This window comes from Mustela nigripes, chromosome 2, assembly GCF_022355385.1.
Source record: "Mustela nigripes isolate SB6536 chromosome 2, MUSNIG.SB6536, whole genome shotgun sequence".
NCBI classification, from domain to species: Eukaryota; Metazoa; Chordata; class Mammalia; order Carnivora; family Mustelidae; genus Mustela; species Mustela nigripes.
The window spans coordinates 133,600,233-133,625,339 of record NC_081558.1 but is presented as its reverse complement, the minus strand read 5'-3'; the positions used below and the strand labels follow the sequence as shown (position 1 = coordinate 133,625,339).

The 25,107-nt window shown below is 40.2% G+C and overlaps 1 protein-coding gene across 12 annotated transcripts; it reads right to left on the bottom strand.

Moving 5' to 3' along the window:
* Positions 1–1,176: 1,176 nt before the first annotated feature.
* Positions 1,177–24,816, bottom strand: B3GALNT1 (beta-1,3-N-acetylgalactosaminyltransferase 1 (globoside blood group)). 12 transcript variants are annotated; one of them, XM_059391618.1, is made up of 6 exons: positions 24,465–24,573; positions 23,347–23,459; positions 23,172–23,260; positions 20,222–20,365; positions 8,965–9,033; positions 1,177–3,238 (listed from the first exon to the last, which is right to left on the bottom strand). In XM_059391618.1, the coding sequence occupies exon 6, from the start codon at positions 3,202–3,204 to the stop codon at positions 2,209–2,211; it is 996 nt and encodes a 331-aa protein (XP_059247601.1). In that variant the 5' UTR covers positions 3,205–3,238; positions 8,965–9,033; positions 20,222–20,365; positions 23,172–23,260; positions 23,347–23,459; positions 24,465–24,573; the 3' UTR covers positions 1,177–2,208. The 12 variants fall into 12 exon arrangements, 11 of the variants coding, with proteins under 11 accessions (XP_059247601.1, XP_059247603.1, XP_059247605.1 ...); XM_059391620.1 differs by having other exon boundaries at positions 20,222–20,362; XM_059391622.1 differs by having other exon boundaries at positions 23,172–23,257.
* Between the last annotated feature and the right edge of the window lie 291 nt (positions 24,817–25,107).

Below are 25,107 nucleotides of genomic sequence, written 5' to 3'. Positions count from 1 at the left end.
GCTGTGGCAGGCAGGAGAGAATCGGTCTCAGGTTAGCCTCCAGCATTAAACTGTGTTATGAGTTAAAATAAAAAATACTGTTTGGTTAAACAGCAAGAGGACAAGATTTTAATAATAGAGCTGGCTGTTATTTACTACTGAAAGTTTAGACTATTAAGAAACACATAGTTAAAAATAAAAAACATAATGACCCAGCTTCTTGTTTTTCATAATCATTTAACTTCTTAGAGATCTTTTAGGTACCAATTTCTAGTTGAAAAGAAACAATCATCTGAAATTTAGCAATTATTCAAATTTTAGTTGTGATTTTTGTTTTAAAGAGAATTTTTTGTTTTAAATGTTCTCTCTTAAGAATTTCTTTGACTTAGTTCCCCAATATTAATATAAGCTTCTACAAAACCATTCTAATCATACCATAAAAATAACCACCATCTGTCTTAAAGAAAGTGACTCCTGTATGAATAGGGATTAGCAACGGCCTAGCTTGATTCCATAGACTATTTCACTTAATTGATTTTATGATAAGTGATTATCGGGTCTGAGACCAGGATAAGGGAAATAACCGTCTTATAGAGAATCACACATTAAAGAATTAAAGAATCACACATTAAAATAGTTCTAATTGGGGGCACCTGGGTGGCTCAGTCAGTTGCGCATCCAACTCTTGACTCCAGTTCAGGTCATGATCTCAAGGTGGTGAGATCAAGCCCGAGTCAGGCTCTGAGCTCAGCAGGGAGTCTATGCTTAAGATTCTCTCTCCCTCGCCCTCTGCCCCTCCCCCAACTATCTCTCTCTCTCAAATAAATGTATCTTTAGAAAAATAAAATAAATCTGATTGAAATCAAGCATTTCTTACAGAATTATAAATATTGGGTATTACTAGAGCTAACTACATATTTTTAAGTTTGTATTTTCTGCCAATGGATTTGATCTTTTGCCTACCTGTCATCCAGGAAAAAGGAATCACTTGTCCCATATCAGCCACAATGGGAAATGGCCCAACCCCAAGAATATGGAGCAAAGAGTCTTCTTTGACCCACTGGTAGGTAAGAGGTGACCTCCATCACCACTGCTATGAAGAAATGTGCTTCCACAGGACATGGAATTCCGTTATGATTTCTGACCACATATGAAGGCTTTCCTCTGGATGTGAAACTAGTAACAACAGCAGCAGCATGTTTTTTCCCTCTTTATTCTCAAATTGATTGTTAATGAGCACACACATGGATCAGATTAATAACAACACTCATAATATCCCAGCCGTTGGGTTCTCTCTTTTCTTTTTTGTCTTTAGAGTCCTTTCCAAAAGGAAACATGCTGCCTGGCATTCTATAGTATTCCCAATTTTCAAGTGGAAAAATGAGACAGATATAGTGACATAAAAACATTGGAAGTTATATTTTTTAAAAACAAGACAATAATTCAGACCTTCTTGTTTTAATTCTTCTCTACATTACCACAGTAAAACATTTATCAAAGTCTAAGAGATTACCAATATGCAATAACGACCAATGACTTTACATTAATGGAGCTATCAAATAATAAACTCATCAGTGAAGTAACCAGAAAAAAGTTACAATGTGAAGGGTGATTCACTATTCTCTTTATACAGTATTGAAACAACCATAACATTTAAACACCAGAAAGTCCTAAGTAGTATTAAACAGTAATTCATAACCTTGAAATGCTGTAATATCTTGACGTACCTTCTGAATGACCAAAACGGATGAAATTTTTCTCAGCGTTAACTTTAGTTTTTTTACACAGAACTATGTATTTTTAAAAACTGGTAATCCATGTAAGATATACACAAAACCTTTATCTGACTAGACTGTTCAACAAATAGGACTCCACATTGCTTTGTTGTTATGGGCTAATGAGCTTATAATTCAATGAAACCCTTTTAACAAGTTCTAGTTTCTAGAATGGCATGTTCAAATAGTTTGGTCCTATTAGTTTTATTAACAAAAATCTCCAATTCCTTTATGAGATGTTTAATTCCTCTTATGATCACCTTTAAAGGGCCTGACTTGATTTTTTTCATCTAAATAAATCAAGTGTAACCCTCCAGTCCCCAGTCCACGGGCACCTCATGAGTCTCGGTTCAGTGTAAATCAACACAGTGGCCTTCTCATGAGTTTTCCACTGGAGACTTTAATTTTAATACTTTCCATAGGGTACCCTGACTTTCTCTAGGCTTTTGTCAAATTAATAATGGCATGTGGTATTCCTCAGCATAACCTGCCAAAATGTGATAATTTCCTTGGAAGAAAAGCCATGAGCTGCAATCACACGTCTGAGTTGACAGACATCCAAATGGATCCTATATAAAAAGAAAAGGTTTGTGTCTTCTGGAATATGGATGTCCACTTTCAATAAATTCAAACAGATCCCAACATAAACATCTTCAAACTTGATGGGTTTTACGTGACTCATCATTTCATAGATTTTTGGCACCAAATCTCTGGACATTATATAACCAAACCCACTGCAGTAGGGAGGAAACACCTTGAAGGGATACTCCTGGTATGAAATATGGGCTTTCTGGTAAAATCCTCTATAGGAATAGTTGTCAATTAGAGGATAACCCGTGAAAAACTTCTCTGAGTGGTTTACATTTAAAAGGTACTTCACTAAATTGCCAGTATTGATGAAAACATCAGTGTCTGTCTTCATGATGTACTTGGCATTGGGGCAAAATTCAGTTACCCACCTGAATGCCATAATTGTTTTCAAGGTCAGATTATTATAGGTGTCTAAAAAATCCTGTCGTATTATGTCACCGTAAAGAAGGTGTTCATCCTCTAAGGATAATGCTAACATTTTGTCTTCCTTTTCGGCCTGCTGGCCTAGTAAGAAAAAGGTAAGAACCTCATATCCCCACCAAGACTTTTTTTCACCCCAAGTAACTCTAATGGCCTGTCTGGCTTTCACATCTGAAGGGTGTGAGGTCACCAGGATGACAAGAAATGGGTTTTGGTGAGAGCAGTTTGAATGCTCTCGAAGAGTGAAGCGAAAGTCTTGTCTGTAAATGGGCTCATACTCGTAGAAGTACATCCAGTTTACACGTTCTATCACGTTGTAGTGGGGCAGGCTGAGGTACCACATCACAAGGAAACTCAGCAGTGACAACAGCAGGAGGCTCCATTTGAGGGATCTCAGTGACATCCTACTTGGAAGGGTGGTCAAGAGAGCCAGGGCCATCCACAGCAGTTCAGAAGCACACGAGCCTCAGGTTCTGGAAGATTATCAAAGACCTGATTAGTTAGAAGTTCCCAAGCAAAACCAAGAATCCTGATCCAAGCCTACTTAATTTCATTTAACTAGAAGCAAATGGATACCAACAACCAAGAGTGCATTTTAGCTTTTTTACATCAAGATCAAGGTTAAAAACATATCCTTCATGACTGTGGGAAAAATAATACTTTTTGTTTGATTTAAATAACTGGTGAAATACAATTTTGTCCTGGATGTCCAGAGGGACATTGAGAGATGAGTAACTAGGGTTAAAAAATAAACCTGCAATGAAACAAAACAAAACAAAAAAAACCCCAAGACAAAAGCTGGATTTTTTTCTTCACTGGTATGGAAAAGACATAAAGAAATTAGCACAAGGAGATGTTACCAGCAACATGTCCCAATAAACCAAGGGCCTTTCTCAGCTGTGTGATCTGAGGTGGATTCTAGCAAACATGGAATAAGGAAAATCCAGTAGCTATAATTATTCACGCGAGATGGGAGGAAAGCAGAGACTCTTCACCTGAGAGGCAAATCTTCTAGATACAAACAGGATAACTGTTTCCAGAATTTTTAAATGCTCAAGACTGTGACAGAGCTTTTACTTGCCCAAACACATCCCAGCACACCCCTTTTACCATGTCGGCTGAACTCAGTGCTCTATCTGGATAGCAAATGCTTAAATTAAAGGCGGGTCCCCAGTACTGATTGTTCCCCCCTGTGCCAGATCGGAATCATGGGATGGAATCTCCAAGAACATGTGCTTTTTACACAGACCCCAGCTGAGATGAGAACAGAGGTAGGGGACACAGAGCACACAGCCCGCAATGACAGTGTGGCCTCAGCTCTGTGCTAGAACCCAAGGATGTGGCTGGTTTGAAATTCAGGATCCTGCAGGGCTTTCCTGGCACCATGGTCTAAAGACAAACATACACTAAGTGTTTCTTCGATCTTCCCCATTCTCAGACTACATCATGCACTAGAAAGACGAAAGGAAGGAGACAGGAGAAGAAGACAAATCCAAGGCAACAGGGAAACATGGCAGACTGTTTACATCAAACACTAAGGGATATCAGAAGAAGAGACAGATCAACAAAATGGGGGGCAGGCTGAGGGTCTCTGATGGTATCTCTTCACCCACAATCATCTGGGGGTAGTGTTCTGGGGAGCCAGAATTGTTAGTGGGCTGCACATTAATGTCATCATATGGGAAGGCTGGCCTCCCAAGGGGTCTACTTTGGGTCAGTCTAAGGTCTCTGGACACACAGCTCTTCTGCCTTTTAATACTATGAAGATGGCAGGATCTCAAGACTCCTTGTGTTCTCTGGCCATATCGTACCTGCTCTGACTAGTTCTGGTCACAGAACTAGCACTTTCTCTACTGCTTTCTGTACTTAAAGTCACACAATACAATGGAATGTTCTGGCAAACTCTCCAGTTTCATGTACACGTGTCTTCCCTCTCCATTTATAGTCTATGGCCTTGGTGGCGAAGTTTTTCTCATAATCGTCAAAGTGCAAGACAGAGAGAGACCTACAGCAGGAGTGCAAGGAACACAGACTTGACTGTTATGCTCTTTCTAGCTGTAATAAGGATAAAAGGTAAGTCTGTCAATCCCACTCCAACCTCCCCACCCCCCCTTACTAGCATTGCACAGCCAGCTCCTGGAAAAATGTGAAACAGAAGTGACCCACAGGAAGGATTACAGAAGTAATTAACCTCTTCTTACATTTTCTCCTCATTGGGCTACTAGACACTGCACAACCTTAGTATGCTCAATTTACACCTTGGCCAACGATAGCCTGTACATTTGTTGTACATGTCAGGTGTAGTTTTACGCCTCACTCCAACAATCAGCCATAATGAAGCCATAAACTTCAGACTAAAAGAAGGAAAGTGTCCTGTGTGAGGAGCGGCATTTACAGTTGCATTGAGGCAATGAAGGCCCCGTTACTTTTCAGTAATGGGAAGAACTCAAAACGGCAAATCTTATTACGGAAGTCATGTTATGTGCGTTCTGTAAACCATGGTTTCCAAGAGTGAAAATGTGCCTGTGGTTCTGAGGTTTACTGCTTGTGGGCCCACAAAGAAAATAAAGCAGCAGCAAAGATAAGAAGAAGAACTCTCCAGCCCAGAAAAGGGGAAAGGTCCTTCCAGGACCGGCCAGACAGACTTTAGACAGGTGGTTCTAAAGGCACAGACCATGGTCCACACCCCAGCTCTGACCTTCAACAAACAGGGTGAGCAGGTATGTTATCTTTCAGAGCCCCAGTTTCTGCATCTCTGCACTGAAGATGTCAGGACAGTGTAAATGGGGAATGACGTGTACAAAACAAAACAAAACATGTAGCTGGCCATTAAGTGTTCAGTAAACAGATTCTGTCATCACCAGCTGTGTTCCTCCCTGGGCAACTATTCTTTCCCATCTGTGTTCTCTAAATTGATTTTTATTGTCAAAGGAGTTATCTTAAAAAAAATAATAATCTTTCTGAATTCTTACTATTTAAAGAAAAATGGGTTTCACAGCCATAAATATATTTCTATTTCTTGCCATCTTGATTTATTTCTTCTGCATGAAAGACCTTCAATTTCACCAACTGAACAGTCGGTAGTATGCAGCAGTCACAAATAATGCTTGAAATTTCTACAAGATAGAGAAGAAACTTACAGCATTTACTTATGGGTCAAGGAATCAGAGGTCAAAGAGAGGAAAAAAGCAAGTCCACCTCCTCCAGGCTCTTTCTGAGAACTAGAAACAGATACTGAAATAAAAAGTTATCACTAGTCTACAGAAATCAGACTTCATCTCATGGCTTCATCATGGAAAAAGAGCACTTGGTATTCAAGGCTTAAAACATACATCTAAGTTCTCACATCACCAGGTATCTTCGGTCACCCTACCACAGTTTCACTTTCCTGAATAAGAACGCAGGGGTCACTAAAATAAGTGAAACACAAAACTTCTAAGAGACACTGTGCTGGTGTCCTCTCTTTCATCTTCTGTTCCACACATGCATTCACAGCAGGCAATCCTGGCGTGGGACTGCCGACTACTACTTCCCAACCAACCCTTCCCCTTTGAACCTCCATCTCTATTCACAGATACCCCAGGCACATTGATAAACTGAGAAGAAGAAACAGTGAGGCAAATCTCGCTTGCCGCCATGATTCAGTACGTTCCTGTTTTGGTTTTTACTAGTCAAGTTTGGAAACCAGAGCAAGACATGAAAAACAGGGAGGCACTGACATACAAAAAATGTTCCCAATGGATTAAATACTCAAGTAAGAGAAAAATGCACCTTTCAAAGTACTAAAAGAAAATATGGATAAATATTTTAATAGTTTTGAAGTGGGGAAGACCTTTCAATTACTCAACTGTAAGAAATAATACAATTTCAAAAATTTCTTGCATGAGATTGAAAAGCAAAAAAATAAAACAAAAAACTGAAAAAATAAACAACAATGAAAAACACAAACAAGGTTGAAAGATAAAAAACAAACTGGGATAAAAACACCTGAAGTTTTAGGGCAAAGATTTGTAAGACCCCCAAATTAAGAACAAGACAAATATTATAAGAGAATTAATGGCCAAAAGAGAAATTCTCAAGAGAACTACAAATCATCAATAAAATAAGAAACGGTACTTAAACTCACAAGTAAGCAGAAATATTGACAAAAACCACAAACCAGCAGGGGCATTTGGGTGGCTCAGCCTCTGCCTTTGGCTCAGGTCATGATCCCAGGATCTTGGGATCAAGCCCCAAATTGGGCTCTCTGCTCAGAGGGGAGCCTGCTTCCTCCTCTCTCTCTGTCTGTCTCTCTGCCTACTTGTGATCTCTGTCTGTCAAATAAATAAAATCTTTAAAAAAACAAACAACCCCCACCCCCAAACTAGCAAATTCAAGGAAAAAAACATGACAATACTCATGTGTGAGGGGAAAAGGCATTCTTGAGCGCTCTGGAGGGAAATTTGAAAACAAGTATCAAACTTTTAAACCTGCATACCCTTTGACCAAGCAATACCACTGCTGGCAATTTATCCTAAAGAAATAAGCAGGCAACTGTGTGTGTCATTTAAAATATGAAAAAAAAAATGGATTTAAATGCCTCCCAATAGAGAACTGGTTAAACAAATTATGGTACATCCATACAAGAGCATATATTTATTCATTATATTCAATGAAACTTACCTATATCCCCCTGATATGTTACCAAATGAAAAATGCAGTTGTAAAACTGCTTATGTGCTATGAGTCCTTTTGAAAAATGAAAAGATAATTATAAACCCATAGAGTCACATATGCTGAGCAAGATTTCTAGAAGGATATGTACCAGTATGTCAATATTTCTATTCTGTGGGATTTCTGGAAGAATTTCTTCTTTCTTTTGTTTTTCTTTTTATATCATTTGGATATTCCATGCTATTCATGTATTACCTTTGTAAATACATAAAAGCAAAGCCAAAAATTTAATTTTATGTTTGCATATGTTCCATTGAATAGTAGTAACCCTAACCTAGCAGTCAGGATTGTGAGTTTCATCTTATCCTAGTTCTTCTCCCAAAGTGTGACCATGTACAATTCATGATATTTCTATAAGGTATAATTCTCTCTGATTTTAGTGAATATTATCTTAACATAACAAGGAATGATTTTTAAAATCCACTCAAAATACAGTAATTCTAATATAAATTTAACAGGATTTACATCAGCTAATAATAATAGTATTTTACCTACATGTATATACACACACACAGATAAATACAAAAATTTATGAAGTGTTCACAACAAATATTAGCTTCCCCCCAATATCTCTATATGGTGGGCTAGTTGGTTTTACTGTACCTACTTTATAGATGAATTTTAGAGATTTCAAGTGAATTGAAGATGAAATAAAGACACTTTCAAGTTGACGTGGACTTATAAAGTCCATAAACTAGCTGAAAAGCACCAAAGGAATATATTTCAGTATGTAGAAAAATGAACTCAGGAGGAAGGAATGACACGAAAGAAACAAGTGGAAGCAAAGAGATAATAAAAAATAGTAAAAATTAAATAAGTAAAAAGTAAAAAAGATAGTAAAATTTAAGACAAAGAGTAAAACAAAAAGAGAGGGAGAAGAAAAAGAACAAAAACAATTTTTTAATGTGAAAAAGTGAAAGTAAAATACCATGTAAAAATGACATGGTTTCTGTAAAAACATTTTCACAAAATTAAAACATGTTAATATTCTTATCTAATTGAGGAGGAACAAGGAGAGAGTAATAAACTTTAAGACTGTGCAAAAAATTCATTTAAGAATGTACATTAACGTTTAGAAGGAGCACTGAATTAATAGTTATGGAATGTATATCTTCCATACCGATTAAGAAATAAACAAAGCAAGCTATCAGATCAGTAGAGGGTAGGATAAGAGAAAAAAAAAAGCAGAGAAAATGCATAGCAAATAGAAAATACAAAAGATATTGGAAGTAAATATAAATGGAAGCCTCTGGCTAGCTTAGTTGGTTGAGCCTCTGACTCTTGCTTTCAACTCAGTTCATTATTTCAGGGTCGTGAGACTGAGCCCTATGTCAGGCTCTGTCCTGGGCGTGGAGCCTGCTTGAGAATCTCTCTCCCTCTCCCTCTGCCCCCACCCCACTCCCACTCTAAAAGAGTAAAAAAAAAAATTTTTAAAGATAAAAAAGAAGTAAATATAAACGTACTATCAGAGTAAATATAAACTCACCTACTAAAAGACGAGAGATTCTCAAACTGGCTTAAAATTCTGCCATTATACTGCTTATAAGACACATGCCTAAAACAAAACAACACAAAAGTTTTAATATTAGTAAATAAGAAAACATATCAGGAAAATGCCAATCAGAAGCCTGCTGCAATTAAATACTAATGTCACATATTTTAAATGAACAGTATTTAAAAGGGACAACAAGATTTTGCTACTAATAAAAGGAGCCATCTAAGAAAATAATTTAACAGTCGTGAAGTTATATAAACATAAAAACATAGCCTCAAAAATATATAAAGCAAACTCTGAAATGTATGAGTACAAATGGAAAAATCTATAATCCTAATGGGAGGTTTTTAACAAATCCCTCTAAATAACTAATATATCAGCAGGCCAAAAATAAGGATAGGCATGTTTCAAATAGTATTAACAAATTTGGTTTAATAGAATAGTAATACACCTTTCAAAATCACATGACACATTTATTAAAAAATTGATCATGTTAGGTTTTATAAGCCATTTCAAGAATTTTTTTAAAACTCAATTTAACAGGAGCGCCTGGCTAGCTCTTGATAGAGCATGCAACTCTTGATCTCAGGGTTGGGAATTTAAGACCCACACTGGGTGTAGAGATTAGTTAAAGAAAACAAAAACAAAAACAAAAACTAACCTCAATTTAACAGAGGCCACATTATTTGACCACAATATAACAAAAACATAACTCAAAAAACACATAAACAAAAAAAACTTGTTTGGAAACTCAACGTCCTTATAAATTTCTGTTTAATCCATAAAGTTAAAGAGAATGCCATATTGGAAAGTATACAATATGTGCAACTGAGTAAGATCAATTTACTACATTTCAGTGAGGCACTATTACATCAGCTCCTTTATTGAAAAACTATTGGTTTGGGGCAAAATGTTAGAAAGAAAACAAGCATTTTTTTTTTTTCCTGCTTTAAAGAATGATCAATAGTTTGAGGGAGAAAAATAGCTTCAACGAATGAAGAGGAAAAACTCCTATAGAAAAACTCCAATTGTAAAAGTAGGTAGAATGACAGAATAAGAAAACTATCATTTTACAACTTCTCATGAAATTACTGATTCAGGCAATGATTATTAATCAGTGTTTTAAACATCAAAGGAAGATTAATAAGGAATTGGACATCTATATGGTACCAAAGTAACACCACAAAGATAACCTTTTACTCATAAGGACAGCAGCAATATAAACCTTACATTGGAAGAGTCAGAGTGCTAATAATCAATGTTAGCATTATAAATGGTGGAACTAGTACATACTATTTATCTCCTAATGAGAAACAGTGCGAAATAACAATATTATTTCTGATGAATCCTAGCCAAAAATGTTAACTGGAGTCTAACCAAAATGTACAAAAAATACAGACAATAGAAGAACAAGCTAAGGAACACCAAAGGCAACATTCAAAGAAATCCAAGAGCTGGGATTGTCAGCTAGCATGGTGTCTTTAGCTAGTCAGTACCACGAAAAAAGAGACAGCTGTAGATTAAAAAAGATTTAAGGGCACATACATTGCAATGTATGGTCCTGGACTGGATCCTGTAGAAATCTGAATACAACCTAAGTATTGGGTGATGCCAGGAGAATTATTAATCTGTTCAGGTACGATATGTTAACAGGCTACAAAAGAAAATGTTCCTGGGTAAATAAATGTGGTATATCTACACCTTAGAATACTATTCAGCTACAGGGGTGCCTGGGTGGCTCAGTGGGTTAAAGCCTCTGCCTTCAGCTTGGGTCATGATCCCAAGGTCAGGATCCCATCTGGCTCTCTGCTCGGTGGGGAGCCTGCTTCCTCCTCTCTCTCTGCCTGTCTCTCCACTTACTTGTGATCTCTGTCCAATGAATAAATAAAATCTTATAAAATAATCTTATTTATTTGAAATAGAGTGAGTGAGAGAATAAGAGAGAGAGCGCACAAGCAGGGGGAAGGGTAGAAGAGGCGGACAGAGAGGAAGAAGCATACTCCCCACTAAGCAAGGAGGCCAATGGAGGGCTTCATCACAGGACCCTGGGCTCATGACCTGAGCCAAAAGCAGATGCTTAACTGACTGAGCCACCCAGGCTCCCTGAGAGTATCCCTTTCTCATTTACTTGGTAATATTACTTTGTAAGTTATATAGCTTTTGCATTAATTTGATTCTTAAAACACCTGAATACATTAAAATTCAAAACAATGAAAACAAGGGCAACTGGGTGGTTCAGTCATTGATCATCTGCCTTCGGCTCAGGTCATGATCCCAGTGTCCTGGGATCAAGCCCCACATCAGGCTTTGCTCAGTGGGAAGCCTGCTTTTCTTTCTCCTACTCCCCCTGCTTGTATTCCCTCTTTCACTGTGTCTATGTCAAAAATAAATAAAAATCTAAAAATAAAAATTAAAAATTTCCCTCCCCATTTTAAAGTGTTACATATAAAAATACACTGGATATAACTAAAGCAGTCCTTACAGAAAACTCATAGCCTTTTAAAACAATACACATTTTTAAAAGTAGAATTATCTTACATATATTTTTTGTGTCCTCTGGATTTTTCCAAACTGGTATACAATTTACATACAATAAAATTCACCTTTTTTATTTTACTGTTCTGACATGTAACCACCAGTACAATCAAGATATGAGCCAATTCCATCACAACAAAAATTGTCCTAATGTCCCTTAATCAATCCTTCCCTGAACCTCCAGGCAACCACTGACACTGTTTTTCATCCCTATAGCTTTGCCAAACCAGAATATGTCACATAAACAGAATAAACACAATATGCAGACTCTCATGTATAATGAATAATAAATTTTTTAAAAAAGACTGAAAATAGGGGCACTGGGGCGCTCATTGGGTTAAAGCCTCTGCTTTCGGCTCAGGTCATGATCCCAGCATCCTGGGATGGAGCCCTGCATCAGGCTCTCTGCTCGGCGGGGGCCTGCTTCCCACCACTCCCCGCCCCCCGCCGGCCTCTCTGTCTACTTGTGATCTCTCTCTGTCAAATAAATAAATAAAATCTTAAAAAAAAAAAAGAATGAAAATAAATGAGTTGAGTACTTAGCTCAAGAAGCTAAAAAAAAAATTCCAGTGTTATTACAGAAACAAGAAAACAGAAGGAATAATAAAGACAAAGCAGAAAACAAAGAAAAACAAAAAAGCCAAAAAGGAAGATTACTTTAAAAAACAAACATTAGGAAGAGAAGGGAAATACCTAATCTGTTAGAGAAACTGTAGCAATCCTAATTGTGAAACTTTTTAAATTATTTCTATTAAAGCCAGAAAAAAGACAAGGCTGCCCACTGTTGCCTCTACTACTCACTGCTCTTCTAGAGTGTTACTGCCACAACCAAGAAGAGGAAATAAGATGTAAAAACTGTTAAGGAAGGGAAGAAAATGTGCCCTTCTTTTCATATAATGTAATCATCTACATAGAAAACTCAAAGAGAAAAAGACAACAGATACCCGTTTACCAAGATGTTGGGTATGAGCTCACACATATATCCAAAACACTAAAAAAACCCAAAAATCTAAGGAAAAACACAGCAACAACAGAAACGACATAGTGTTAAGTAAAACTAACCAAAAAACGTGCAGGACCCTCATGTGGAAAGGTAAAAATATTTTCTGAAGAATAAAAAAATAAATGAGAGACACATATTCAGGGGTAAGAGAAGTAAAAAGTAAAGATTCTACCTCCCTAAATTAATCAATAAATTCACAGGATTATGAAAGGAACTTAATGATCTAAGAATAACCAATACAAATCTGAACACAAAGCATGAAGCAGGGGATGGACTGGGTGTTATCAAAGTCTATGAAAGAGCTACAGTAATTAAAACAGAGGCACAGACGAACAGATTTAACAGCTGAAGAGCGCCAAGACCTGAGGCAGATCCGCACATATACTGGGACCTGAAAAATGGCAGAGGCTACATCACAAACCCATGCAGAAAAGATTTAGTAAATGGTTCAGAATAAATGTGGCCAAAATAAAACATATTCATATTTATTTTCAAAAATAAAATTCAGGTGGATATGAGAATTTTAAAAAGTAAAAAAAAAAAAAAAAAGGCAAACAGGTGACCTGTGAATAAGAAGTTCACAGAAGAGGAAATCAGAGAAGCTAATAAACATGAAAAGAGGGTCAGTCTCACTAGTGATCAGGGATATGCAAATTGAAGTCAGATACCAAATTTTTAACCCATCAGGAAATATCAAAGAATTTATTATTAATCAGGTATTGGAGTAAATGCTATTTGTCACACACAGTGGGTCGAAGTACACCACCACCGCCCCTTTGGTAGGCAAGCAATACGGCTACATCTAGTAAACTGAAAATCAGACTTTCTTTTTCTGGGACTACATCCTAGAAAAACTTTTACATGTGTAGACACATGGAGATATGTGCAAGCATGCTCACAATGGGGCTATGAAAACATAATCTGAGGCAATTTAAATGTCTATCCATTAGATAATAAATCAATAAAACCCGGTACTATCTATAAGACAGTTAAAAGAAATGAACTGGATTTATGCACAGAGTATCAATTTGGATAGTATTAAAATATAAAATGTTGAATAAAATATACAAGTTGAAAAATTAAATACATATGTAATACCACTTATATAAGTACTTCTAAACATTGTAAACAGCACCCAAGAAACTGGGTTTTCAGAAGCAACTATGCACAAAAAATTTTTCTTCTCTCCAAAGATTTTATTTGTATTTGAGAGAGACAGAGGGACAGCCAGAGTCAGCAGGGGGAGGGAAAGCCAGGAGGAGGGAGAAACAGACCACCTGCTGAGTGGGGAGCCTGATGCAGGGCTCCTGAGATCATGACCTGAGCCAGTCAGCCACTCAACCAAGTGTGCCACCCAGGAGCCCCCACACAAAATTATTTTTTAAAGAGACTGCAGGAATACCTCCCACACTCAGCAGTGTGGGTGTCGCTGGGGAAGAATGAAAGGGGCATGTGGTGAAAAGGGGAAAGAGAAGGCTAGCCACAAACACTACCAAGTATGAGCATTTGTTAGTTCAAGGTGATGGAAATATAGGCATTCTTTTGTATTTTAGTTTTCCTTGTATTTAAAATTTATCAAAACAGGAAAAAAGCATGATAAAAATGCTTGGACATCAGAGTTAAATGGCTCACCTAAATCTCAGCTTACTCAGTAACACTTAATGGCTGTGTGACTTTGGGGACATGACTTAATTTCTCAAAAGTGTCTTTTTTCAGCTACAAACCAAGTGCCACAATACCAATTCAGTTACTGTGAGGTTTCTGTGGGAGAACACGGGCTATTCAGTCAGTATACTTGGTAGTTCTTGAAGTTAAAGTGACACTCAGGTGTGTGGATGAATGTGGACCCACTCTGATGACACGGGAGTCAAAGTGGCCTGCCCTGAGACTTGGGATTGGTTCACACTCTGACAGTGGGAGCACAGGGCAGCTGTTCTCCTAGCACAAGCCTCCTTAGGAAGGCCGAGCTTTGTGCACCCTGACACTGCTCTGAATTGCATGTCCCAGGAGAGGGACAAATAGACTCTAAAATATTGATGAAGAGAAAAATATAAAAAGGCCCAACAAGAAAATATACCATTATTTTATGATCAACTTCTTAAGTAATAATGTCATATATCACTGTGAAGAAATTACACTTATAATTTTAAAATAATTTCCATTTTATAAAAGACGAACTTGTGATTATATTAACTAAGTGTACATGCACTAACTAGATTCTAAATAATTTAAACAAAAAATCTTCTCTCCCCCCAAAAGCCTAGCATTATGCTGGTGCACAGCAGGCCACCAGAAATCTCTTGTCGATTGGGTGGTTGATCTACAACAGCTGAAGAAACATCTAAATAATAGAAAAGCCCGGAAAACCTCCAGAAACAAAACAGGTTAGCTGCTTCCAATGCTTTAGCCATCAAATGAAACCTTCACCCTCAGAGAATAAATCTGCATCTCAGTTATTAACATTAGAACTTTCTGGGAGCCAAAGAGGGCTGCATCTGTCTTGCCCACAAGTGTGACAGAGTCCTCAAAAGGGCTCCATGGACCAAAAAAAAAAAAAAAAAAAATGAAGTTATTCAAATAAACTTAAATTAGTATTTCAGTTTTTAATATGCTAGTGTACCTTCTCTGAGAAGAGACTATATTATGCCACATTTCTCAAATTTATCTGAAGAACCTATTTTAATTTTCAGTGCCTCTAGCAAGGACTGAACTCTACACTTTGGAAAATCCTGTCCTAGATCATCATGTAGTCACTGTATTGGTAAACTAATTTTGGCGAATTAAAAAAAAATTAAGCACTAGTTTGGAGTTTAAAAACTGGTTCATTTTTTTGGGCAAAGTTTCTAGTGTTAGTCACTAAAGCTGAGTAAACATGTACCCAGTGATGTAGCAGTTCCCAGTCCTGGGGGAACACTCAACAATATGTAAATAGGAATACCAAAACATGTTCAGAGAAGTTCGTAACAGCACACTATCCATGATGACCCCAACCTGGAAACAATCATGGTACGAGGGAGAAACAAATTTCTATAACAGCGCCTTATACAAAATGGAAGTGAACAAACTGCATCCTCACGTGACATTCTAGAGAGTCTCTCAAACTCCATGTTGAGCTAACGAAGCCAGACACATAAAGAGTAGACACTATGATTCTATTTACACAAAGTGGAAAAGCAGACAAAAGTAATCTATGGTGTTAAGAAATTATCAAGGACACTGGTAAACCCTGGAGATAATTAGGAAATGCAAATGGTAGGGCCTGAGGGGGACTTTCCGGGGGGCAGGGCACGTTCTATTTCTTGACCTAGATGGTGCCTACAGGTGTGTTCACTGTGATATTTCATTTCTTCATCTGTACATTTTTTTTTGCAGGGAGAATGCTATATGAAAAAAAATAAATAAACTTAAAACAGCCTGGCAATCCAATCAGTCATTCTGTTTATTTGGTTACTGTGCACCATCAGTGTTGGCAGGTGTCTACATGACTTTCTGGCCCTAGATGTCCAGCTGTGCTGAGAGCACTGGGAACTGCTACTAAGCAATAACTCACGAACTTCAAGACAGCCCACGAATAAAGGCAGGCACTTTCGAAATCTTTACTGTTTGCACTGAAGAGGTGAGGAGACTAAGGCTCAGGGAGAGCCAGAAACTTGCCCAAAGTCAAAGGCTCTTAAGTGGTAGAGACAAAATCAAACAAGACTCCAAATTTCATGTTCTTGGCACTACTCTTCCTATCCCAGGCAATCCGCCGCACGCCCACTGACCAGAGTTGCTCTGAGTGGTTTTAATTCTCGTGACCGCTGAACCTTGAAACAGTAAAGGAGCATCGCAACCTTATCGTCTTTATATAGAAAGACTCAAAATTCTCCCTCTCAAACTTGAAATATGGGTTGTTAACACCACAAACATAATAACTAATAATGGAGTGCCCGCGTGACTCAGTCAGTTAAGTGTCTGCCTTCGGCTCAGGCAGATCCCAGAGTCCTGGGATCGAGCCCCACATCACCTCCCTGCTCATCGGGGAGACTGCTTCTACCTCTCCCTCTATCCCCCTCCCCACTCGTCGTCTCTCTCTGGCTCTACCTCAAATAAATAAAATCTTTAAAAAATGATAACTAATAATTTATGCAGATATAGACTTTCTTATTTTACTTCAGATATATGCTGGGAACAATAGGGCACCTGGAGGCTCAGTCAGTTAAAACATCTGACTCTTGATTTCGCCTCAGATTATAATATCAGAGCAGTGAGATGGAGCCCAGCATTGGACTCTGTGCTCAGCAGACAGTCTGCTTGAGATTCTCCCTCTCCCTCTGCCCCCTTTCACCCCCAAATAAATAAATCTTTAAAATATATATGCTGGGGGCGCCTGGGTGGCTCAGTGGGTTAGTCCTCTGCCTTCGGCTCAGGTCATGATCTCAGGGTCCTGGGATGGAGCCCCACATCGGGCTCTCTGCGCTGCAGGGAGCCTGCTTCCTCCTCCTCTCTCTGCCTGCCTCTCTGCCTACTTGTGATCTCTGTCAGATAAATAAAGAAAAAATTAAAAAAAATATATATATATATATGCTGGACGCTTGAAAATTAGGGGACTGAGAGGGTGGTTGGAGGGATCAGTCCAAATGCAAGGACTCCAGAGAAACAGAAGAATCATTCAATGGTACCGTTATTTAAGCCAAAATAACCTCAAATTCTTTCCTGGGATACAAAAATGGTGCTTATTTTCTGCAAAGGGAAAGCAAATTCAATTATTTTAAAAAACATTTAAACTCTTCTAACTGCAAGTATGATATATGTTCATTAGAGAACTGGGAATGCAAAAACAAAGCACAGGCAATGAAAGCTTAAGGGTAACAATGTTAACACTTTCTGAAGAAGATCTCTATCCTGTCTGTCTCTTAGGAATACACAACACCCCCCCACCCCATTTCATCTGTTGCCATGCCTCTTCCGATCCCTATTTCAGCTGTAACGGCTTCCTTTCTGAACCCTAAGTCAAACTTTCCCACCTTGGGAAGTCTGCACTTGCTTGTCCCTCTAACTCAAAAGCAGTTTCTCAAAAGGTTGGCTCCTTCTGCTTCAGATCCCAGCAAAATGTCACTTAGGAGACTCCCTCCCTGACCCCTTATCCCAAGTTAATCCCCACCCATACTTTCTATCACACCCTTCATTATTCCCCTCTGGGCAATTAACCCAGCCAGATTTTCTGTCTGTTTTTCTATTATCTGTTCCCTTCCCAAGAATCTGAGGTTTGTGAGGGAAAAGGCCTTGTTCTCCCCACATGCCTGGAGCCTAGCTCACAGTAGGTGCTAGATGGATATCTGAATGCTGTGCAAATGGTCCGATAATGTGCTTTTATCCATTCAATATATTAAGAAAAGATCCCCAAGAATAAACCGAATCCAAAAGCAAACTCCTGAATCTGTTAGATTATGCTTACTTTTCTTCAGCCCTCTCATGATACAAAGCCTTCTTCTAATTCTGATCATCTTCATTTTAAAAGGTCCAGACATGAAAAACCAAAAACAAACAAAAAAAAACACCAAAAACTGCATTTCAATAAAATTCAAAGCCTGGGCATATGAGCTTTAGGGGTCATCCAAGGAGAAAACATGTGCTATCATTAAGGATAATTATAGAATTACTGCCAGTTGTAAACTATGACTCTTATTCCACATAAAGAACAGTAGTGCAAAGAGCAGAAATCCTAATAGCCCCAACAAGGCCCAGTGTAAGTGAGTTTAGTAGACACAGTCATGTCCTATTTTTTATAGAGGGAGAACCATGTATCAATACACATCATGAAGAAAATTCCCCTACTAGCTCCCTCTTCAAACGAACATATTAATTCATAAACAAAGCAAAATAAAATTCCACCATTCTGACCTCCTCTGATTATATTAGAAACAAACAGAATCAGTGATGCCTGACCACTACCTCTCTCTTCCTTTTCTGAACCCAGTGGTTCTTAAACTTGGCTGTGTATTATAATCTCCTGGAGAACTTGGAAACCCCTGGAAGTCGGGCTGTACCCGGGACTAACTAAATGAGAGTTGCAGAGGACAGTGAGGCTCAGATAGCAGTACCTCTAAAGTTTTCCAGATCATTCCAATGTGCTGCTCTAGACCTAACTATTCCAAGCACAGTGCCTGTGCACCATCTAGGAGCTTGCTAGAAATGCAGAGCCTCAGGCCCAACCCCATCTGAATGCAGCGAAACTCAGTGAATCAGAAACACTTAGGATGGGGCTGGCACACATTAAGAACTGCGTAGATGGTACTGCTATTATTACTGAAGTCCACTACATGATCCTCTACCCTACTCTTATTTGCTTGTATTTGTTCCATTTACAGACCCTACAGCTAGCTCCCAATGTCTCTTATAGGACACCATATGGTCTACAGCACATGTAGACATGCAATTAAATCCTAGTTTATCCACATTCCCTCTCCAAATCAGTAAGCTTTCTTTTTTTTCCCACTGTAAGTTCCCCACCCAATGTAGGGCTTGAACTTGTGACCCTGTGATCAAGAGTCACGTGCTCTACCTACCGACTGAGCCAGCCAGGCACCCCAATAAGCTTCCTTTTAGGGGTGCCTGGGTAGCTCAGTCATTAAGTGTCTGCCTTCAGCTCAGGTCCTGATCCCAGGGTCCTGGAATCGAGCCCCATACTGGGCTCCCTGCTCGGGAGGAAGCCTGCTCCTGCTTCCCTCTGCTTCCGTTCCCTCTCTTGCTGTGTCTCTGTCAAATAAATAAATAAAATCTTAAAAAAAAAAAAAAAAGCTTCCTTTTAAAATCCAAAGATGATGTTTCTTCTAGCATCTTAAAGTTCCCAACGTTTTGCTACCCTGAACATTTAAGCTCATAGGAACTACTAGCAGAGGTTCACATGCCAACTACGAACTTTTTCGGCTCCTCTTCCACACAAGCTGCCCTCTTTCATGATCTTCCTCTTGCCCCATGATCCTCCCATAACTGGGAACGATCTGAACTGTCAATAGCCCTACAATAGGTATTTCTGGCAACTGGCGGAGAACTACAAAATACATTAATCTTTTCAAACTGAGGCGTGAAATATTCAAGTGGCATCAATCTATTTTAAGGACTGGGCATATTTGATAAAGCTTACATTCCTCCCTCTGACTTTGAAGCACAGCTGGACATATAATAGAGAATCAAATTTTATTGACTGAATGGATGAACTGCAACCGCTATACTTGCCGAATTTAATAACTTAAATTTAATAACTTGAAAACGAAATATGCTTTACTCTGTCAGGGCAAACAAAGTTAATTGAAAAAAAAAAAAAAAACAAACTTGCTTTCTGCTTTTATCCAATTTCTTCACATTCCCCTCTCTCCATAAGTTTAGCAAAAGCCCCCGCTTGGTCCTGGCACTGTGGCAAGTACTTCCCATACTTCCACTATTTGTTGATTAAAACAATCTAGGAGGTAGGCACTACGACCATAGCATCTTTGTTCCCGTTGAGGAGACTGAGACGTGGAGACCTGATCAAGAGTCAGGCTCTCACAGCCAGCAAGCGCAGCTGGGAATCCCGCCGCAGTCCTCATTCTGAGTGGACTCCCCAACCACAGCACCACTAGGCATCTTTCCTAATTTGTGTTAATCTCACTGGCCTGGCATCTTCATGCTTTCTTCCACACAGTGTAGCACTTCTGATCTTCCTCAGGGATGAAGAGCTTCAAAACTAACCCAGAAACTTAAAAGGGCGGGGAGGGGAATCCTTTGCGCAAACACTCTTCAATTTCCAAGCAGATCATGCTCTTTCGAATTCTCATCCAGACAATATCCAACGAGTGTTCCTTTCAAGTACACGTTTCAGAAAAGGAGGAACTGCTGAAAAGAATAATGCTAATGAGTTTATATTCCAAATAACCCTGAATAAATTACTGAGCTTCGGTACACATTAGCAAACACTCAGACACAAAAGCAGAGACCTGTCAGGAGCCTGCAGAGATTCAGAGTACTTGTCTGACTGACTCATCTCCATATTCAAAAGGTTCCTCCACCTGAAGATCAAGGGAGCCTTAGATCATTCATGAGAATCAAGTTTCTCTGAAGAGGACAGGGCACTGAATGGTCTTTCTGAAGGAAGTGGACAAGTGAGCCCAACAATGGCACCTCGCTGGTTTCAAAACTGGTTGATCCCCCATGGCCAATGTGTTTTCCACAGCCAGTCATGTGTTTAACATACACTTCTTGGGCTCATGCTGGACTGTGAGAATATGGTACTGACCAAAACACCCAAACAGAGCAAAAGTGGATGTACTTCTGCCCTCAGAGGCGAGCAATCTGAAAGAGCCACATGACAGAACAGCCATATGTTCATGGGAAGAGGCAACAAGATGACTGGGTCTGGAGAGAAGCTAGGAAAATGGGAGCAGAGCAAAGATCATACAAGTCAGGCAGAACAGCAGGAAAGCTGACTTGAAAGCTGGGATTCCTATCTCTGTTTTGTTATAAACAGCTTTACTCATTGGAGGAAAAGGACAGCGGAAGCTGCTCTAGTTAATATTTCTTCTCACTGTTGCCCAGGCTAGGAATATTATGTATCTTTGTCATCGTAACCTTGTCTGTCAGGCTAAGTCACCAACTACCTTTCCCTCAGTTATCTAAGCGTATTTCATTCATTTCTTCATTTCTAACACAGGCTAGGCCTGTGGTAGCGGCTGGGACAGCAATGGGGAAAAAGATCCCTGCCTTGTCCTTGAGTTGTTGATACCATGCAGAGCATGGAGGAAGGCTGAGGACTCCTCAAGGTTCAGACTGAACATGATGGGTAAAGCGCACCTGGAGAAGATGGGTCGAGACCTCCCAGCTCAACTCTATGTCTCTAAATGCGTGCTCAGGGTCCATGGCCCGGAGCCATCTTTGCACTTTCAGAATGTGCAGACGCTTGATAAAAAGAAAAATTACAGAACCTATCTAATCAAGAGAAAAGAGTTGGTAAGAGTTTTTTCTCTTGGGGGTATCCCCATCCTTGAAAACAAAGTCTGTTACCAAAATAGGAGCCAAACACACTGATTCTTTATGCTAACTTTAAAAAGCCTGATCAAAACACACAGCTTGGGATTTAGCAGAATTCTGTGCTCTATTCCAGGAGTGGCAAAAAAAATTTTTTTTAAATAAAAGGGCAGATAGCAAACATTTCCTTTGCGGGCCATACAGTCTCTATCCCAGACACCTGATTCTGCCTTTGTAGCAAAAATGGAGCCGTAGACAATATTAAACAAATAGGTGTGGCTGTGCTCCAAAAAACTTTATTCACTAAACAGGTCGCTGGTCTGGAAATGTTGTTCTAGGCCCATGAAATGGCATACCTTAGAACATCAAGAAAAGCTCAATTTCCTGGGGGTGTCTGGCTGGTTCAGTCCCTAGAGCATGTGACTCTTGATCTCAGAGTTGTGAGTTCAAGCCCTATACTGGGCATGGAGCTTACAAAAAAAAAAAAAAAAAAAAAAAAAGGGAAAAGAAAAACTCAATTTCCTAAGATCTTTCTTCTCTGTGTTTCCTTATGACTGAAGAGCAGATCCTAGTAGTGGTAACATGTTCCCACATAAAATGGTTCCAGAAGGGCAGACAGGGCTGATGAGTATTACCCTAGGCTACCTATGGATGCTCTAAAGGGACAACAAAAGGCCTGGCTTCATAATTCAGGGTCAGAAACACATAGAATGAAAAATTCATACTCTACCCTAGCTTTCTGGTTTTACTCCCTGATTTCTCAGAGTTGCAGGGGTTAGAAGTCATCTTCCTGGCCAAATCTTCCATCCTGCAGTGTCTCAGGGCCTCACCCTGGGTATTCTGTGGCTTCAACTTCCCTCATCTAGACAAGCCTCCTACAAACCGCTATTCTTCCTGCACATACCTTCTCCTTCTCCTCACATATAATTCACAATGCACCAAGAGCTCTGGTGCCAAAAGCAAATCAATATTAATAATAGGCAATTTTTTACTGAAATAAAACCATTGTTCACAGTCCCAAAAGAGATATTTGCAAAAGACATTCTGTCAAATGAACTGCAACTTTTGAATGCATCTGATGTGCAAGGCCATTTAAGAGCATGCTATTTGACCCACCACATTTGACCTTGTTCAGGAAGTTGTACAGTGTGGTTACCACATAGTGAGCACGAAGGAGCAATGGTAACTGTTAGAGCTGCAAGAAGAAAGTGTATTTGGCCTCGACGTTATATTGTTGTGAATGGGATAAAGGCGCTTAATGGAGATTCTACCTGTATCACCCGATGGTGTAAAGAACAGAGCTCCGGACTGGGCAGAGAGAGAGGGCAAATCATTTCAAGGGATAAGAACAGAGGAAACAGTATCCACTGGAGTATTTTCTTAGAAATAAAGAGAGTGGAGTTTAAGTTGAAAGCCACCAAATTAAGTTTACATAGTTAACTTTTCCTGAGTTACCACAATATTTTAATAATAACCCAATTTTTAGAAATACATGTATCATCCAGGAGGGTTTAGTAAAGCTTAACTTTACAACTCCTCAAATCCTCCAGGGAAAAAAGATATACTAGAATATACAACAGAACTTGTAGCTGTGTAAATGATCCTTAAAATCTTGTAAAGGAGACTCACAGTTTTAACCAATTAGGATAATTTCTAAATTAAAATAAGATGAACTTACCTACAGAATTTCAGAGGAGACTGAAGCACTAGAAGTTTTTCTGTTGTTTTCCATATCCCATGCTTAATTAAAAGATTTGCTGTGAACTACTGAACAAAAGAACAGAAAAAGAATACATCTAAATCATAACTCAACACCATCTAGCAATATGACATCTAAAATCAATGTTCTATACCTAGCAAGCTGCTACAGGAGCAAAGTACCATACATCAGCATTCTCTTCATTTTTGGAAAAGGTTTGGTCCTCTCTTCTTCCTTCTTGCTCTCAAATCACCTCATGCACCCACTCTGGAATTATAATTTGACCACTGTTTTGGTAACATGCTTTATTTTCATGGCTAGAATTACCCAATGACCATTCATTCGAATGAACCTTCTAGTCTAGAAGAAAAAAAATGTTTTAGACTCTTATCTCTTAATAAATAGCTCCCTTCTTTAGACTGATACAAGTTCAGATGTGCTTTCATCAGGCATCAACACATTCTGAGAGCACAAAATCAGCTCCCTCCATCCCTCTAAGACACCTGGGGAAAGCTAAAACACAAACTTATTCTCAGCTGAAGACTGCAAACTCCAATCTTCCTTTCCTCTGACAACAGAAAAAAAGATACTGTTTGGTAATCTGTTCCTTGGTACCAGCTTTTCCAGACAAAGCAGCCCATCCAAAACACTGGTACTATGTGCAAAATACAGAGGATAAAAACCCCATTTCTGCTTTGCAACTCTCCCTCCTAGTCCAACAGGGAGGAGTGGAAGAGAAGGAAATACGGAATGCAAGGCGTTGCTTACTACTGGCATCATTCCTTATTGCTTGGAAAAGTGAGGCTCCATTGCACCTTTCAGATTTCTTTTAAAATGCCTGTAAGCTTTAAGATCGCCTCTGGATAGCCCTAGTTCCTTGGGGTTTCCTTTTTTCTCTGCCCAATCCGCCCAATCTCCTCCTTGGGTCCATATTCCTTACAACCCCTCCCGATGAAGAGGAAACCTCCCACAATCCTACTCCCAGGCCCTTCCCCAACGCCTTGGGAATGCGTTCGCCCCGGGCCTGCTGGGAAATCCACCCAAACTGAGACACTGTCCCCTTCCTTTCCCCCGCAGCCCCGGCCAACGCGCCCCGGGCCGCTCCCTGAGTTTGTCGCCGGAGCGGCCTAGGGCAACGGGTATCCGGGGGCTGCGCCCTAAGGCAGAGCCGGCAGGACAGTGTGTTCCTTGCAGCCGCGGCCAGGGCCCGCCACGCGTCTCTGCTCCCTCAATGTCGCCAGGGCCCCGCCGAGCTCCTTCTTCCCGGCTCACCGGGATCCGGCAGCTGTTCGTCGCAGAGGCCGGAGCCCCTGGGCGCCGCTGCTCCGGCGCCACCACGGCGGCGCTGTGGGAAAGGGCCGGAGTGGGCGGCACCGCCCGGGCCGGAGTGGGCGGCACCGCCCTGACCGCCCCCTGGCTTCGCCGCCTCCGCAGTGCCGTCCGGGAGAAGCGAGTCCCAGGACCAAGCCCGCCACCCTAGGGTCTCCAGGGCTTTCGGATCGCCCCCAGCGACCCCGCCTCACACTCACCTCCCGCACACCGCACGAAGCCTGCTCCCACACCCGCTGGCGGGCGGCCGATGCTGCCGTCCCGCGCGCACACGCAGCCTCCCGCAGCCGCACGCACGGCCGGGCGCGCGCAGACCACGCGCGGAGGCCCGGAGCCCCCTCGCTCGCTCGCACGCAGGCGCGGGCCCCGAGCCCCGGCGAGCGCTGCCCTGCTCGGCCGGCGGCCGTGCGCACTCTCCTGGGCGCGCCCTGTTGCTCCTCGCCATCACCTTGCGTTCGGAGGACGGTAGGCGTTTTCCATTTGCAGCGGGCCGAGGTTGGGTAACTTAGTGACGGACCTCCGGCAAGGATTTTGCCTTGTTTACTAGAGGCGTAAGTGCTAGGCCTCCGGGCAGTCCTGGAGGGAT

Excerpts from the sequence above, each read along its gene's own strand:
- B3GALNT1 (XM_059391627.1), bottom strand. The coding sequence starts at position 3,204 with ATGGCCCTGGCTCTCTTGACCACCCTTCCAAGTAGGATGTCACTGAGA.